Source organism: Heterodontus francisci, chromosome 11 (assembly GCF_036365525.1).
Source record: "Heterodontus francisci isolate sHetFra1 chromosome 11, sHetFra1.hap1, whole genome shotgun sequence".
Classification (NCBI taxonomy): Eukaryota; Metazoa; Chordata; class Chondrichthyes; order Heterodontiformes; family Heterodontidae; genus Heterodontus; species Heterodontus francisci.
The window spans coordinates 81,196,929-81,211,467 of NC_090381.1; the positions used below are offsets into that span (position 1 = coordinate 81,196,929).

A 14,539-nucleotide genomic window follows, 5' to 3' on the forward strand; every position below is an offset into this window, starting at 1 on the left:
TTTTCACTTTACAGTAATAGTGATTTGACATTTAGTTGTAGTGTCTGTGAGTCCTTCCAGAACAGTAGATATTTTTATTATGCAAGCTTGAAACTATAATCACATAACATAGGTTTGACTGATTTGATGAAATAATTACTATTCCACTCTTCATTTGGTAATAGCAGCCACCCATGCAATCTTGTGAACATGATTGATTTTTATGGAAATTAAAGTAGTTGGCAAAGATGTGAAGAATAATGTGGATGTTGAGGGATTGTAGCCAGCTCTTGCAATAGTAAATCAGCTTTTTTTTTAAAAAAAAAAAGCTGAAATCGGTGACTCGTCTAAAATTAGACCTTTGATGTTTAAAATGTAGAAATTTTTCACCTAGTGTTTCAGTGGATGTCTGTTACTACCACATATGCCCATTGCTGATAACTACAACATCAAAACACAAGTAAATGCATCACTTCTGTGGTTCAAGTGTATTCCAGTTCATCACTGTTCTGGCTTTAGGAAGTGTAAGTGATTTTTTTTTTTACAATTGGCCATTTTTTTCAAATCGGAAATATTCAGAGTGTGTCACAGGAAATAGTGAGATGATGCCTGGTGTAACTAAGTCTGTGGTGCTGCTTATTTGGTTGTCTCCCTGTTCGTAACCTGCCATTAGAGCATTATGCCCTTTTGTTCAGGCATGCAAAATTGAAATATGCATGCTATTATCAAGTCAGAGCTACCAAAACATCAACTGAAGGACCAGTAAATATTAGCAATACAAGATGCCTGGTTCCATCTGAATGGCAGCACATGTTTGCAGAGATTCAGGTTGTTTGTAGCTTATTAGCAAAAATACTGCATCTGTTTTAATGCCCGAGTAAAAATATATTAAACTAAACAAAGAATTGAATGATTCCTATTTCTCAACATGCACCTATCACATACAACACTAACACAATTCTTCTATTTTTATTTTTCTCAATACAAGGAGGAGGGGGAAGGGGTGGCGTAGTGGTATTGTCAATGGACTAGTAACCCAGAGACCTAGGGTATTGCTCTGGGGGCATGGGTTCAAATCCCACCGCAACAGAAGGTGGAATTTGAATTCAATTAATAAATCTAATGATGGGCATGAAACCATTGTTGTAAAAACCCATCTGGTTTAGGGAAGGAAATCTGCTGTCCTTACCTGGTCTGCCCTACATGTGACTCCAGACCCACAGCAGTATGGTTGACTCTTAATGGCATAGCAAGCCACTCAGTTGTATTTACCCACTACGAAAGAAAGAATGAAATTCTTCGAACCAGCTAGTATCGACGTAGGCACTGGAAGCGACAACGGCAAACCCAGCCCTGTAGATCCTGCAAAGTCCTCCTTACTAACATCTGGGGGCTTGTGCCAAAGTTGGGAGAGCTGTCCCACAGACTAGTCAAGCAACGGCCTGAAATAGTCATGCTCATGGAATCATACCTTACAGACAATGTCCCAGACACTGCCATCACCATCCCCAGATATGTCCCTGTCCCACGGTCAGGACAGACCCAGCAGAGCTGGCGGCACAGTGGTATACAGTCGGGAGAGAGTTGCCCTGGGAGTCCTCAACATCAACTCCAGACCCCATGAAGTCACTTGGCATCAGGTCAAATATGGGTAAGGAAACCTCCTGCTGTTGACCACCTACTGTCCTCCCTCAGCTGATGAATCAGTACTCCTCCATGTTGAACACCACTTGGAGGAAGAATTGAGGATGGTGAGGGCACAGAATTTACTGTGGGTGGGGGACTTCAATGTCCATCACCGAGTGGCTCAGTAGCATCACTACTGACTGAGCTGGCTGAGCCCTAAAGGACATAGCTGCTAGACTGGGTATGTGGCAAGTGGTGAGGGAGCCAACAAGAAGGAAAAACATACTTGACCTTGTCCTCACCAATCTGCCTACCGCAGATGCAGCTGTCCATGACAGTATTGGTAGGAATAACCACCGCACAGTCATTGTGGAGAGGAAGTCTCACCGTCACATTGAGGATACCCTCCATAGTGTGGTGTAGCACTGCCATCGTGCTAAATGGGATAGATTTCGAATAGATCTAGCAATGCAAAACTGCATCTATGACGCGCTGTGGGCCATCAGCAGCAGAATTGTACTCAACCACTGTAAACTCATGGCCCAGCATCTCCCTCACTCTACCATTATCATCATGCTGGGAGAGCAGTCTGGTTCAATGAAGACTGCAGGAGGACATGCCAGGAGCAGCACCAGGCATACCTGAAAATGATGTGTCACCTGGTGAAGCTACAACCCAGGACTACTTGCGTGCCAAACTGCGTAAGCAGCATGCGATAAACAGCTAAGCGATTCCGTAACTAAAGGATCAGATCTAAGCTCTGATGTCCTGCCACATCCAGTCGTGAATGGTGGTGGACAATTAAACAACTAACTGGAGGAGGTGGCTCCACAAATATCCCCATCCTCAATGATGAGGGAGCCCAGCACATCAGTGCAAAAGATAAGGCTGAAGCATTTGCAACAATCTTCAGCCAGAAGTGCTGAGTTGATGATCCATCTCGGCCTCCTCCTGAAGTCCCCAGCATCACAGATGCCAGTCTTCAACCAATTTGAATCACTCCACGTGATAGCAAGAAATGACTGAAGGCACTGGATACTGCAAAAGCTATGGGCCCTGACAATATTCCTGCAATAGTACCGAAGACCTGTGCTCCAGAACTTGCTGCGCCCCAAGCCAAACTATTCCAGTACAGCCACAACACTGGCATTTACCCGGCAATGTCGAAAATTGCTCAGGTTTGCCCTGTACGCAAAAAGCAGGACAAGTCCAACCCAGCCAATTGCTGCCCCATCAGCCGACTCTCAATCATCAGTAAAGTGATGGGAGGTGTCATCGACAGTGCGATCATGTGGCATTTGGTTAGCAATAACCTGCTGAGTGATTCTCGGTTTGGGTTCCGCCAGGGCCACTCAGCTCCTGACCTTATTACAGCCTTGGTTCAAACATGGACAAAAGAGCTGAACTCAAGGAGCCCTAGCAAAACTGAAGTCAATGGTAATCAGGGGGAAAACTCTCTGCTGGTTGGAGTCATACCTAGTATGACGGAAGATGGTTGTGATTGTTGGAGGTCTAAAATCTGCGCTCCAGGACATCACTGCAGGAGTTCTTCAGGGTAGTGTCCTAGGCCCAACCATCTTTTGCTGCTTCATCAATGACCTTCCTTCAATCATAAGGTCAGAAGTGGGGATGTTCGCTGATGATTACACAATGTTCAGCACCATTCGCAACTCCTCAGATACTGAAGCAGTCTGTGTAGAAATGCAGCAGACCTGGACAATATCCTGGCTTGGGCTGATAAGTGGCAAGTAACATTTGTGCCACACAAGTGCCAGGCAATGACCATCTCCAACAAGAGAGAATCTAACCATCTCCCCTTGACATTCAATGGCATTACAATAGCTGAATTCCCCCATTATCAACATCCTGGGGGTTACCATTGACCAGAAACTGAACTGGAGTAGCCATCTAAATACCGTGGCTACAAGAGCAGGTCAGAGGTTAGGAATCCTGAGGCGAATAACTCACTTCCTGACTTCCGAAAGCCTGTCCACCATCTACAAGGCACAAGTCAGGAGTGTGATGGAATACTCTCCACTTGCCTGGATGGGTGCAGCTCCAATAACACTCAAGAAGCTGGACGCCATCCAGGACAAAGCAGCCCGCTTGATTGGCATCCCATCTACAAACATTCACTTCCTCCACCACCGACGCACAGTGGCAGCAGTGTGTACCATCTACAAGATGCACTGCAGCAATGCACCAAGACTCCTTAGACAGCACCTTCCAAACCTGTGACCTCTACCAACTAGAAGGGCAAAGATAGCAAATGCATGGGAACACCACCACCTGCTGGTTCCCCTCCAGACCACACACCATCCTGACTTGGAACTGTATCCGTTCCTTCACTGTCACTGGGTCAAGATCCTGGAACTCCCTTTCCTAACAGCACTGTGGGTGTACCTACCCCACATGGACTGCAGTGGTTCACGAACGCTGCTCACCACCACCTTCTCAGGGGCAATTAGGGATGGGCAACAAATGCTGGTCTAGCCAGCGATGCCCACATCCCAGGAATGAATAAAAGAAAATCATATTACTCTATCAATGATAAACAGGAATTGAGCACTTGGACATGTGTTATAGCAATCTGGGTTGATCTGCCTTCCATTTCACCTCTGGTCACTGGCTTTCCTGACTGCAATGCTGAGATCAAAGTCTCACCATGTTGAGAATCTTGGTTGCTGACCTACTTTTGAACCAGATTGGATTTAGGAATTTGGGGGCCTTTCACATTAGATGAAAACAAAGCTCATCTCACTCCCCTTATCCAGTCTCATAGTTTTAAGAATTTTTATTTATTCATTCCCAGGATGTGAGCATCTCTGGCAAGGTCAGCATTGATTGCCCGTCCCTAGTTGTCATAGTTTTTGTGGTGAAGGTCCTCCCACAGAGCTATTAGGGAGTTCCAGGATTTTGACCAAGCAATGATGGAGGAACATCAGTCTCTATCCAGGTCCGAATGGTGTGTGACTTGAGAGGAACTGGGAGATGATGTTTTTATGCTGTTGCTGTCCTTGTCTTTCTAGGTGTTAGAGGTCACAGTTTTGGGAGGTGAACTGTGCAGCCAAGTTGCGCTGGTGGTGGAGGGAGTGAATGTTTAAGGTGATGGATGGGGTAATGTTCAAGCCGGCTGCTTTGTCCTGGATGGTGTCGAACTTCCTGAGTATTGTCAGAGCTTCACTCATCCAAGCAAATGGAGTGCATTCCCTCACACTGCTGGCTTGTGGCTTACAGGTGGAAAGACTTTGGAGAGACAGTAGATGAGTTACTCACCACAGAATACCCAACCTCTGACATGTTCTTACAGCCACAGTATATGTTGCTGGTCCAGTTAAGTTTCTGGTCAATGCTGACCCCCAGGATGTTGATGCTGGATGATTCATCAATGGTAATTCTGTTGAAGGCCAAGGGGAGGTGATTAATCTCTCTCATGTTGGAGATCGTCATTGCCTGGCACTTGAATGGTGCAAATGTTACTTGCCTGATTGTTGTCTAGGTCCAGCTGCATGTGGGCATGGACTGCTGTTTCATTATCTGAGGAGTTATTAATTGAACTGAACACTGTGCAATCATCTGTGAACATCCCCACTTCTGTTCTTATGTTGGAGGGAAGGTCATTGATGAAGCTGCTGAAGATAGTTGGGCCTTGGACACTGCCTTGAGGAACACCTGCAGCAATGTCCAGGGGCTGAGATGATCGGTCTGCATCAACCACAACCCCCTTCCTTTGTGCTAGGTCTCACTTCAGCCAGTAAAGAAGTTTCCCTCAATCCCAATTGATTTCAGTTTTACTTGGGCTCTTTGATACAATTGGTCAAATGTTGCCTGGCTGTCAATGGCAGTCATTCTCACCTCACTGCTGGAATTCAGCTCTTTTTTCCATGATTAAACAAAGGCTCTAATAAGGTCTGGAATGAAGCGGTCCTGGCAGACCCACACTGAACATGTGAGAGCTAATTATTGGTAAGTGGTGCTTTTTCTTCTTTTAAGATACTCCTTAAAACCTATCTCTTTGACCAAGCTTTTGGTCATCGTCCAGTAACTCATTTTGTGGCTTGGTATCAAATTTTGTTTTAGAATGTCTTTGGCCGTTTCAATATATTAAAGGTGCTATATAAATAAAAGTTGTTGCTGTATCTATTATTTCGAGGCAAGGTAGATATTGTTAAGTGTGTAACAATGCCAGTGACTGATTTGCAATAAGTAGCCATATTTGTACTTTCATCAGTAAAAAGGTAACATGTTCTTTTGTTTAATCAACAGTTCAACTGACAGCAGCCCATTTCCTCCTCACAGAAATCTGTCAACAATCTCAGCCTTATATTAGCACAGAAACATCATGTGGTTCTGAATGATCATATGACACTGGGTGAAGATAAAATGCATCTGATGTTATCTGGTGAAATTGTTAATACTGGCAGGAGCTGCGCCTCACATACCATTGCACCTGAGCAATAGACAGTACAAATACTTTCAAAACTGTAAGATTCATATAATGAGTGTGACTTTAAATTAATCTTAAATATTCTTTTTACATATTAAAATACAGAAGGAGAACTACATTTTTGTGAGGAAGAAGTGAGACATGACCAAGTTCCCTTAGGAAATAGTTCCCTTAGGATTACAGAACAATTGAAATATACAGAAGATAATTGATTTTAAAATAGTACTGTGAGCCTGTCAAAAATTTTATTACATTTTATTTCTAGCCATGATATAGGAGGCATTGCAGAGCGCATAGTGAACTGACAAAGTATTGGTATACACAAAGATCGTGTTCAACAATGTTTGTAGCCAGGCTGTGCCAACATTCAAAACTAATGTTTTTTTCCACATTTTATTGATTTTTACAAATATGCTTTTGGACAAAATTGAAACCATTTCATTATCCACTGAAATATTTTATTTTTGCATTTAAAATTACATGTAAAGAAATGTTATGTCTGTTGAATTTAATTTATATTTTGGTAAAAGAATTCAATAAATACTTAAGAGAATGTTGAGATTTTTTGGAAAGGGTATAATAAAAATTGTACTGCTAGTCAGCCTCACTGCAACCCAAGTCTACCCTGCACCAAACCGAAGGATTGCACAAAGGTCAATGGGGCACTTTGCACAGCAGGTTGTCAGAAACTCAGCTCAGCACCAACATTTCTAAACCACTTCTTGAACTCAGAATTGATAAATGAAAGATTTCATAGAATTATAGAAATTACAGCAAAGGAAGAGGCAGATTCGACTCCGTGCCTGTGCCAGCGTTACTTTTGTAACCACATTTCCTCAGGATCCTTTTATATTCCCCCACATTTTCCAATATTTATCCCATTCCCTTTTGAAAGATGTTCTAGTCTCTGCCTCAATAACCACTTGTGGTGAAGCATTTCATGGTCCCATAATCCTCAGTTCAAAAGCCTTCCATCTCCCTTCCCACTTGATTGTTTAAGTGGCATTCCTTAGTCTCCGTCCTTTTGTTCCCCATTCACCACCATAGGAAATAATCTTTCACTATTTACCCACATTAAATTCCCCAGGTTTCACTCAACAATTTACTGGCTGCTCTTCTGTCGCTGTCTCTCCCACACATCACATTGTTGTCGTTGCTGCTCACGGCTCAACAGCATGTGCTAGGCGCCCCCCCAAACCATCCCATTCTCCAGTCTCCCAGTCTTCTTCCCCTGCCCTCTACCCGAACACCAATCCCCTGACCACCAACACCCCCCGCCCGTCTCCTTTCAAGGTCTCTCCCATGGCCTAACCCCAATTGAGGCTGCCAACCCCAGTCTCCCTCTCCCCCAAATCCCCATCCCTTAGTATCCAATTTGCAATCTCCCTTTTCCTCATCCCCATCCCATTGCTCTGTATCCCTCTCCTTGGACCCCAGTCTGTTGTCCCAATCTCCCCCTGCCCCAAGCTCCAGTCCCTGACTCTTGCTTGCCCTGAGCCTGAATACCGTCACCCGAGTTACTGTTCAGCCTAGTCCTGCAACACTCTCCCTGCTCCATTTCCATCAGTCCCAACTCGACTCCTGTCTCTATCCCCATTCTGGCATGTCCTGTATCTGACCACCTCTGCACGGGGTTGGCTTTCCGTAGCACCAGTGGTGATGTCATCAAATCAGACCTTTCTCTGAGTGGTAGGCAGTGACTTGATGGAGTGGGGGTGTGGGGCTACTGTGGTGAGAAATGTAGATTGCTAAGATCTTGCCACATTTTGGGAGAGCCCTGGGCAATTTGGAAGGGTTAGCAACCCTATACCTCTGTGAAGTTCCATGGGATAGTTTCTATGTTAATGGCACTATAGAACTGCAATTGTTCTTTCTTGAAACACTAATGGCAGCAGTCTGAAAGCTTCACTCTTCATTTCAAATACCTAAAATCAGCTTTTAAAAAAAGCAAAATAGCGAGGATGGTGAAAATCTGAAATAAAAACAGGAAATGCTGGAAATGTTAAGCAGGGAAGGCAGCATCTGTGGAGAGAGAGAAACAGTTTCATTAGCTACCATCTGTACTCAATTCTCCCCTACTAATGTTATCAAGTATTGCTCCAAACAGGGCAGGGCTATTACCTACTCTGCTTTGAAATGAACTTGGAGAGGTTACAGGAAGGATTCACAAGAATGGTTCCAGGGATGAGGAACTTCAGTTACAAACATAGGTTGGTGAAGTTGGGTCCATTTTCCTTGGAGAAGATTAACAAAAAATTCAATAGAGGTGTTCAAAATCATTCGCCGTCTAGACAGAGTAGATAGGGAGAAACTTTTCCCATTGGCCGAAAGATCCAGAATCAGAGGACACCGATTTATGGTGATTGGCAAAAGAAGCAACAGTGACATGAGGAAAAACTTCTTTATGCATAGAGTGGTTAGGATCTGGAATGCAATGCCTGAGAATGTGATGGACACAGGTTCAATTGAGGCCTTCAAAAGAGATAAAAACAGAAAGTGCTGGAAATACTCAGCAGGTCAGGCAGCATCTGTGGAGAGAGAAGCAGAGTTAATGTTTCAGGTAGGTAATCTTTCATCAGAACTCAATTTTTTTCATTCAGAAGAGAACTGGATAATTATTTGAAAATATTTACAGGGCTACGGTGAAAAGGGCGGGAGTAGGACTAGGTGAATTGCTCTTGCAGAGAGCCAGCAGGGACACGATGAGCCGAATAGCCTCCTTCTGCGCCATAATCATTCTATGATTCTATGAAAGTCACACCATTTGGTCGCTGTGTTGACCTGGAACAGTGTGAGGAGGGCGTTAGGACCCGGTGCGTTTCTATCCAAGTCTCTCCAAATCTGATTGGCCGTACTGTTTCGGCCCCCTTGTCTTTTGCTCAAAGGTGATTGGCTACTTCACAATGTTAGAGCTACGGATCGGCAAGAGGGAGGGAAGTCGTTTCAGGATTGTTTTTCATAGGAGGGTGAATAGGAAAGAAGCGGTGGAGTGCCGGGCAATTCAATTCTTAGATTGAGATAATCATTAGCTGTCGATGCGCATAACGTTCTAAAGCAGAGACATTTGGTTTCAGATATTTGACATTAGGTGATTGCTATTGTGCGGCGGCTCGCATCCCCACCCCCAGCTTATTATTATGGCGGCGGCGTTGGTGAGTGAGCGGGGGCTGCGCTGGGCCAGCAGAAGCTTCAAACAGTGAGTGTTCGGAGTGTTCAATCAGCTGCTGTAACCAGAACCTTGCGGGAGGGAATGGTTTCAAGTTCCAGTTCCAGATTCAAAAGCCTCGGCCCCAGACCCCAAATTCCAGGTACCTGGCCCCAGGTTCCAGATCCACGTCACAGGATGGCCCTTTATAAGCAGTTGCCCTGCGGCCACCTGTTTTGCATCACGGCTTTTCCTTGCATTCACACTCGGAAGTTCAGATTTACCTGGAAGGTGAAGTTATACAGTAAATGCTGTGAATCCAACCTGGCACCGGACTAGAGGAACAGGACTCTCTGGAGGAGATGGTCCCTTTCCACGGTGCTTCAAAGTCAGTTGCGCACTGATTTGTATCTCACAGATGTAGCATTGGTGATAAGTCAAAACAGCTTTGCACGATGAAGTTGTTTTAGTTTTAGAGATACAGCACTGAAACAGGCCCTTCGGCCCACCGAGTCGGTGCCAACCATCAACCACCCATTTATACTAATCCTACACTAATTCCATATTCCTACCACATCCCCACCTGTCCCTATATTTCCCTACCACCTACCTATACTAGGGAGTAATTGCTAATGGCCAATTTACCTATCAACCTGCAAGTCTTTGGCATGTGGGAGGAAACCGGAGCACCCGGAGGAAACCCACGCAGACACAGGGAGAACTTGCAAACTCCACACAGGCAGTCCCCAGAATTGAACCCGGGTCGCTGGAGCTGTGAGGCTGCGGTGCTAACTACTGCGCCACTGTGCCGATGAGTGTGAACTCATCGTGGAACAAGTGGGCAGTGCCAAATGGCACCATCTTCACTTTCAATGCCCCTGGTTGAGGGAGTAATGAAAAGTTTTAACTAGGTGGGTGCTGGACTGCTCATTGACCTCTGACTACCTGTGAAATATCAACCTATGGAATGCTGTCAGTCAGTCTGCTGCCTTTTCTCTAAGAGTGCCTTTACACTACAATATTAGAATAAAAGTTTTAAAAAGTTGGCTTTCCACTAGTTGCAGTTTTGCTGTGATCCTCGTTGGTTTCTCATCCTATACAAAATGCCAGATTAAGAAAATATTGGCAAGGAGAATTCCCTTGCATTTTTTGTATAGTCGGGGTCTTTTACATCCACCTAATAGGACAGATGGCATCTTGGTTTAACATCACAACATAACATCAGCACCTCCAACAATACAACACTCCTGTATCAGCTGTGGCTCAGTTGGTAGCTCTCCTGCCTCTGAGACACAAGGTTCTAGGATCAAGTCCTACTCCAGTGCTTGAGTGCACAAATCAAGGTTGATGCTTCAGTGCTGTACTAAGGGAGTGCTGCATTGTTGGAGGTGCTGTCTTTTGGATGAGATGATAAACTGAGGCCCTATCTGCTTGCTAGGGTGAATGTAAAAGATCCCATGGTGCTATTTTGAAGAAGAGCAGGCGAGTTATCCCCAGTGTCCGAGCCAATATTTATCCCTTAATCAACATCACAAAAATACAGGTTATCTGGTCGTTATCCCATTGCTGTTTGTGGGAGTTTGCTGTGTGCGTACTGGCTGCCGCATTTTCTGCAATACGACAGTGACTACACTTAAAAATTACTTCACTGGCTGTAAAGCTCTTTGAGATGTCTGATGGTTGTGAAAAGTGCTATATAAATGCAAGTCTGTCTTTTTCAATACTGCATTAAACGTTAATCTAGACTTTCCTGGATTTTGCTGTGGTAACAGTCATGGATGAGCTGGACATACAGCCAACAAAATCGGAACTCAGTGATGCAATTGATTCTCTAGACAGCGGAAAAGCCCCTGGGAAGGACAGCATTACCCCTGAAATAATCAAGAGTGCCAAGCCTGCTATACTCTCAGCACTACATGAACTGCTATGCCTGAGCTGGGACAAGGGAGCAGTACCTCAGGACATGCGCGATGCCAATATCATCACCCTCTATAAAAACAAAGGTGACCATGGTGACTGCAACAACTACCGTGGAATCTCCCTGCTCAGCAGAGTGGGGAAAGTCTTTGCTCGAGTCGCTGTAAACAGGCTCCAGAAGCTGGCCGAGCACGTCTACCCTAAGGCACAGTGTGGCTTTCGTGCAGAGAGATCGACCGTTGACATGCTGTTCACCCTTTGTCAGATACAGGAGAAATGCTGCGAACAACAGATGCCCCTCTACATTGCTTTCATTGATCTCACCAAAGCCTTTGACCTCGTCAGCAGACGTGGTCTCTTCAGACTACTAGAAAAGATTGGATATCCACCAAAGCTACTAAGTATCATCACCTCATTCCATGACAATATGAAAGGCACAATTCAATATGGCGGCACCTCATCAGACCCCTTTCCTATCCTGAGTGGCGTGAAACAGGGCTGTGTTCTCGCACCCACACTTTTTGGGATTTTCTTCTCCCTGCTGATTTCACATGCGTTCAAGTCTTCAGAAGAAGGAATTTTCTTCCACAAAAGATCAGGGGGCAGGTTGTTCAATCTTGCCCGTCTAAGAGCGAAGTCCAAAGTACGGAAAGTCCTCATCAGGGAACTCCTCTTTGCTGACAATGCTGCTTTAACATCTCATACTGAAGAGTGCCTGCAGAGTCTCATCGACAGGTTTGCGGCTGCCTGCAATGAATTTGGCCTCACCATCAGCCTCAAGAAAACGAACATCATGGGACAGGATGTCAGAAATGCTCCATCCATCAATATTGGCGACCACGCTCTGGAAGTGGTTCAAGAGTTCACCTACCGAGGCTCAACTATCACCAGTAACCTGTCTCTAGATGCAGAAATCAACAAGCGCATGGGAAAGGCTTCCACTGCTATGTCCAGACTGGCCAAGAGAGTGTGGGAAAATGGCGCACTGACACGGAACACAAAAGTCCGAGTGTATCAAGCCTGTGTCCTCAGTACCTTGCTCTATGGCAGCGAGGCCTGGACAACGTATGTCAGCCAAGAGCGACGTCTCAATTCATTCCATCTTCGCTGCCTCTGGAGAATACTTGGCATCAGGTGGCAGGACCGTATCTCCAACACAGAAGTCCTCGAGGCGGCCAACATCCCCAGCTTATACATACTACTGAGTCAGCGGCACTTGAGATGGCTTGGCCATGTGAGCCGCATGGAAGATGGCAGGATCCCCAAGGTCACATTGTACAGCGAGCTCGCCACTGGTATCAGACCCACCAGCTGTCCATGTCTCCGCTTTAAAGACGTCTGCAAACAGGACATGAAGTCCTGTGACATTGATCACAAGTCGTGGGAGTCAGTTGCCAGTGTTCCCAGAGCTGGCGGGCAGCCATAAAGGTGGGGCTAAAGTGTGGCGAGTCGAAGAGACTTAGCAGTTGGCAGGAAAAAAGACAAAAGCGCAAGGGGAGAGCCAACTGTGTAACAGCCCCGACAAACAAATTTTTCTGCAGCACCTGTGGAAGAGCCTGTCACTCTAGAATTGGCCTTTATAGCCACTCCAGGCGCTGCTCCACACACCACTGACCACCTCCAGGCGCTTACCCATTGTCTCTCGAGATAAGAAGGCCAAAGAGAAGAGAAATGATGATGAAACTATTGGCGTTTGCCGTCATTACTCCACTGAAAATGACAACAACTTCTGCAGTCTGCATATGCCCAAAATAACATGGAAATTCAAAAGTTCCTGTCAGTGACTCTACGCTTCTCCGATGGGTGCACTGTTGAGGCACCCCCAGACTGCAATCAATGAGAAATCTATGATTGACCAAAACTTCCATTCTTACACTGTAAGAAATAGCAAGGGGAAGAAGTCACAGCTGGAAGTCGTTTATAGGCCCCCGAAGAGTTGACACTGTAGGACAAAGTATAAAAGGGGAAATAACGGAGGCGTGTAAGAAGGGCGCTACAGTTGTCATGGGTGATTTTAATCTGCATATTAACTGGACAAATCAGATTGGCAGAGGTAACATGGAAGGCGAATTTGTAAAATGCATCAGGGATTGTTACTTAGAGTAATATGTTGCAGAACCTACCTAGGAACAGGCTATTTTAGATCTAGTAATGTGTAATGAGGTAGGACTATGAAGAGATATCATTGTTAACGATCCTCTAGGGAGCAGCGATCACAACATGCTAGAATTTCAAATTCGGTTTGAGGACGAGCAACCCGGGTCTCAAACCAGTGTCCTCAACTTAAGCAAGGGCAATTACGGAGGTATGAGGGAAGAGTTGTCTAAGGCAGGGAAAATAGACTAAGGGGAAGGTCATTGGATGAGCAGCGGCAGATATTTAAGCAGATATTTCATAACGCTCAGCAAAAAGAAGGACTCGAGAAGGATGAACCACCCAAAGGCGGTTAACAATGGCGGTCAAGGAAATTATCCAATCAAAAACTAAGGCATACAAAGCGGCAAAAACTAGTGGTAGGCCAGAGGATTGGGAATTTTTTAGGAACCTGCAGCGGATGACTAAAGCTAATAAAGAGGGAGAAATGATTATGAAAGTAAATTGGCAAGAAATATAAAAACAGTAGCTAGAGTGAGAGTGGGACCCTTGGAGGATGCGACTGGAGAATTGATAACGGGGAACAGGGAAATGGCAGATAATTTAAACCAATATTTTGCATCGGTCTTCACGGTGGAGGACACTATAAACATCCCACAGATATCAGATAAGCAAGGATCTAATGGGAGGAAAGATCTTGTAACAGTCTCTATCACGAGGGACAAAATATTTGACAAACTAATGGGAGTAACGACAGACAAATCGCCAGGACCTGATGGCCTACATCCAAGAGTTTTAAAGGAAGTGGCTGCAGAGATAGTGGAGGCATTGGTCGAAATATTCCAGAAGTCACTGGATTCCGGGAGATTCCCAGCGGATTGGAAAACCACTAATCTGGTGCCCCTGTTCAAGAAGGGAGGGAAACAAAAAGCAGGAAACTATAGGCCAGTCAACCTAACATCGGTCGTTGGGAAAATGCTAGAGTCCATTATTAAGGAAGAAATAGCAAGATATTTAGAAAAACTTAACGCAATCAAAGAGAGTCAACATGGTTTTATGAAAGGGAAATCATGATTGATAAATTTGCTAGAGTTCTTTGAGGATGTAACAAGCAGAGTTGATACAGGGGAACTGGTAGATGTAGTGTATTTGGATTTTCAGAAGGCATTCGATAAGGTGCCACATAAAATATTATTGCACAAGATAGGAGCTCACGATATTGGGGGTAATGTATTAGCATGGATTGAGGACTGGTTAACTCACAGAAGACAGAGTCGGGATTAATGGGTCTTTTTCAGGTTGGGAAGACATAACTAGTGGAGTGCCACAAG

General features: G+C 45.0%; 1 protein-coding gene across 2 annotated transcripts in view; it reads left to right on the plus strand.

The window, feature by feature from the left end:
• Positions 1–8,970: 8,970 nt before the first annotated feature.
• The window catches only part of mccc1 (methylcrotonyl-CoA carboxylase subunit), an 80,324-nt gene continuing 74,755 nt past the window's right edge, over positions 8,971–14,539 (plus strand). Inside the window, exon 1 of one of the 2 annotated variants that reach the window (XM_068042334.1) lies at positions 8,971–9,248. In XM_068042334.1, the coding sequence (XP_067898435.1) occupies positions 9,190–9,248 (59 nt within the window). In that variant the 5' untranslated portion in view covers positions 8,971–9,189. The remainder of the gene's footprint in view (positions 9,249–14,539) is intronic. The other variant, XM_068042336.1, reaches the window with a different exon arrangement.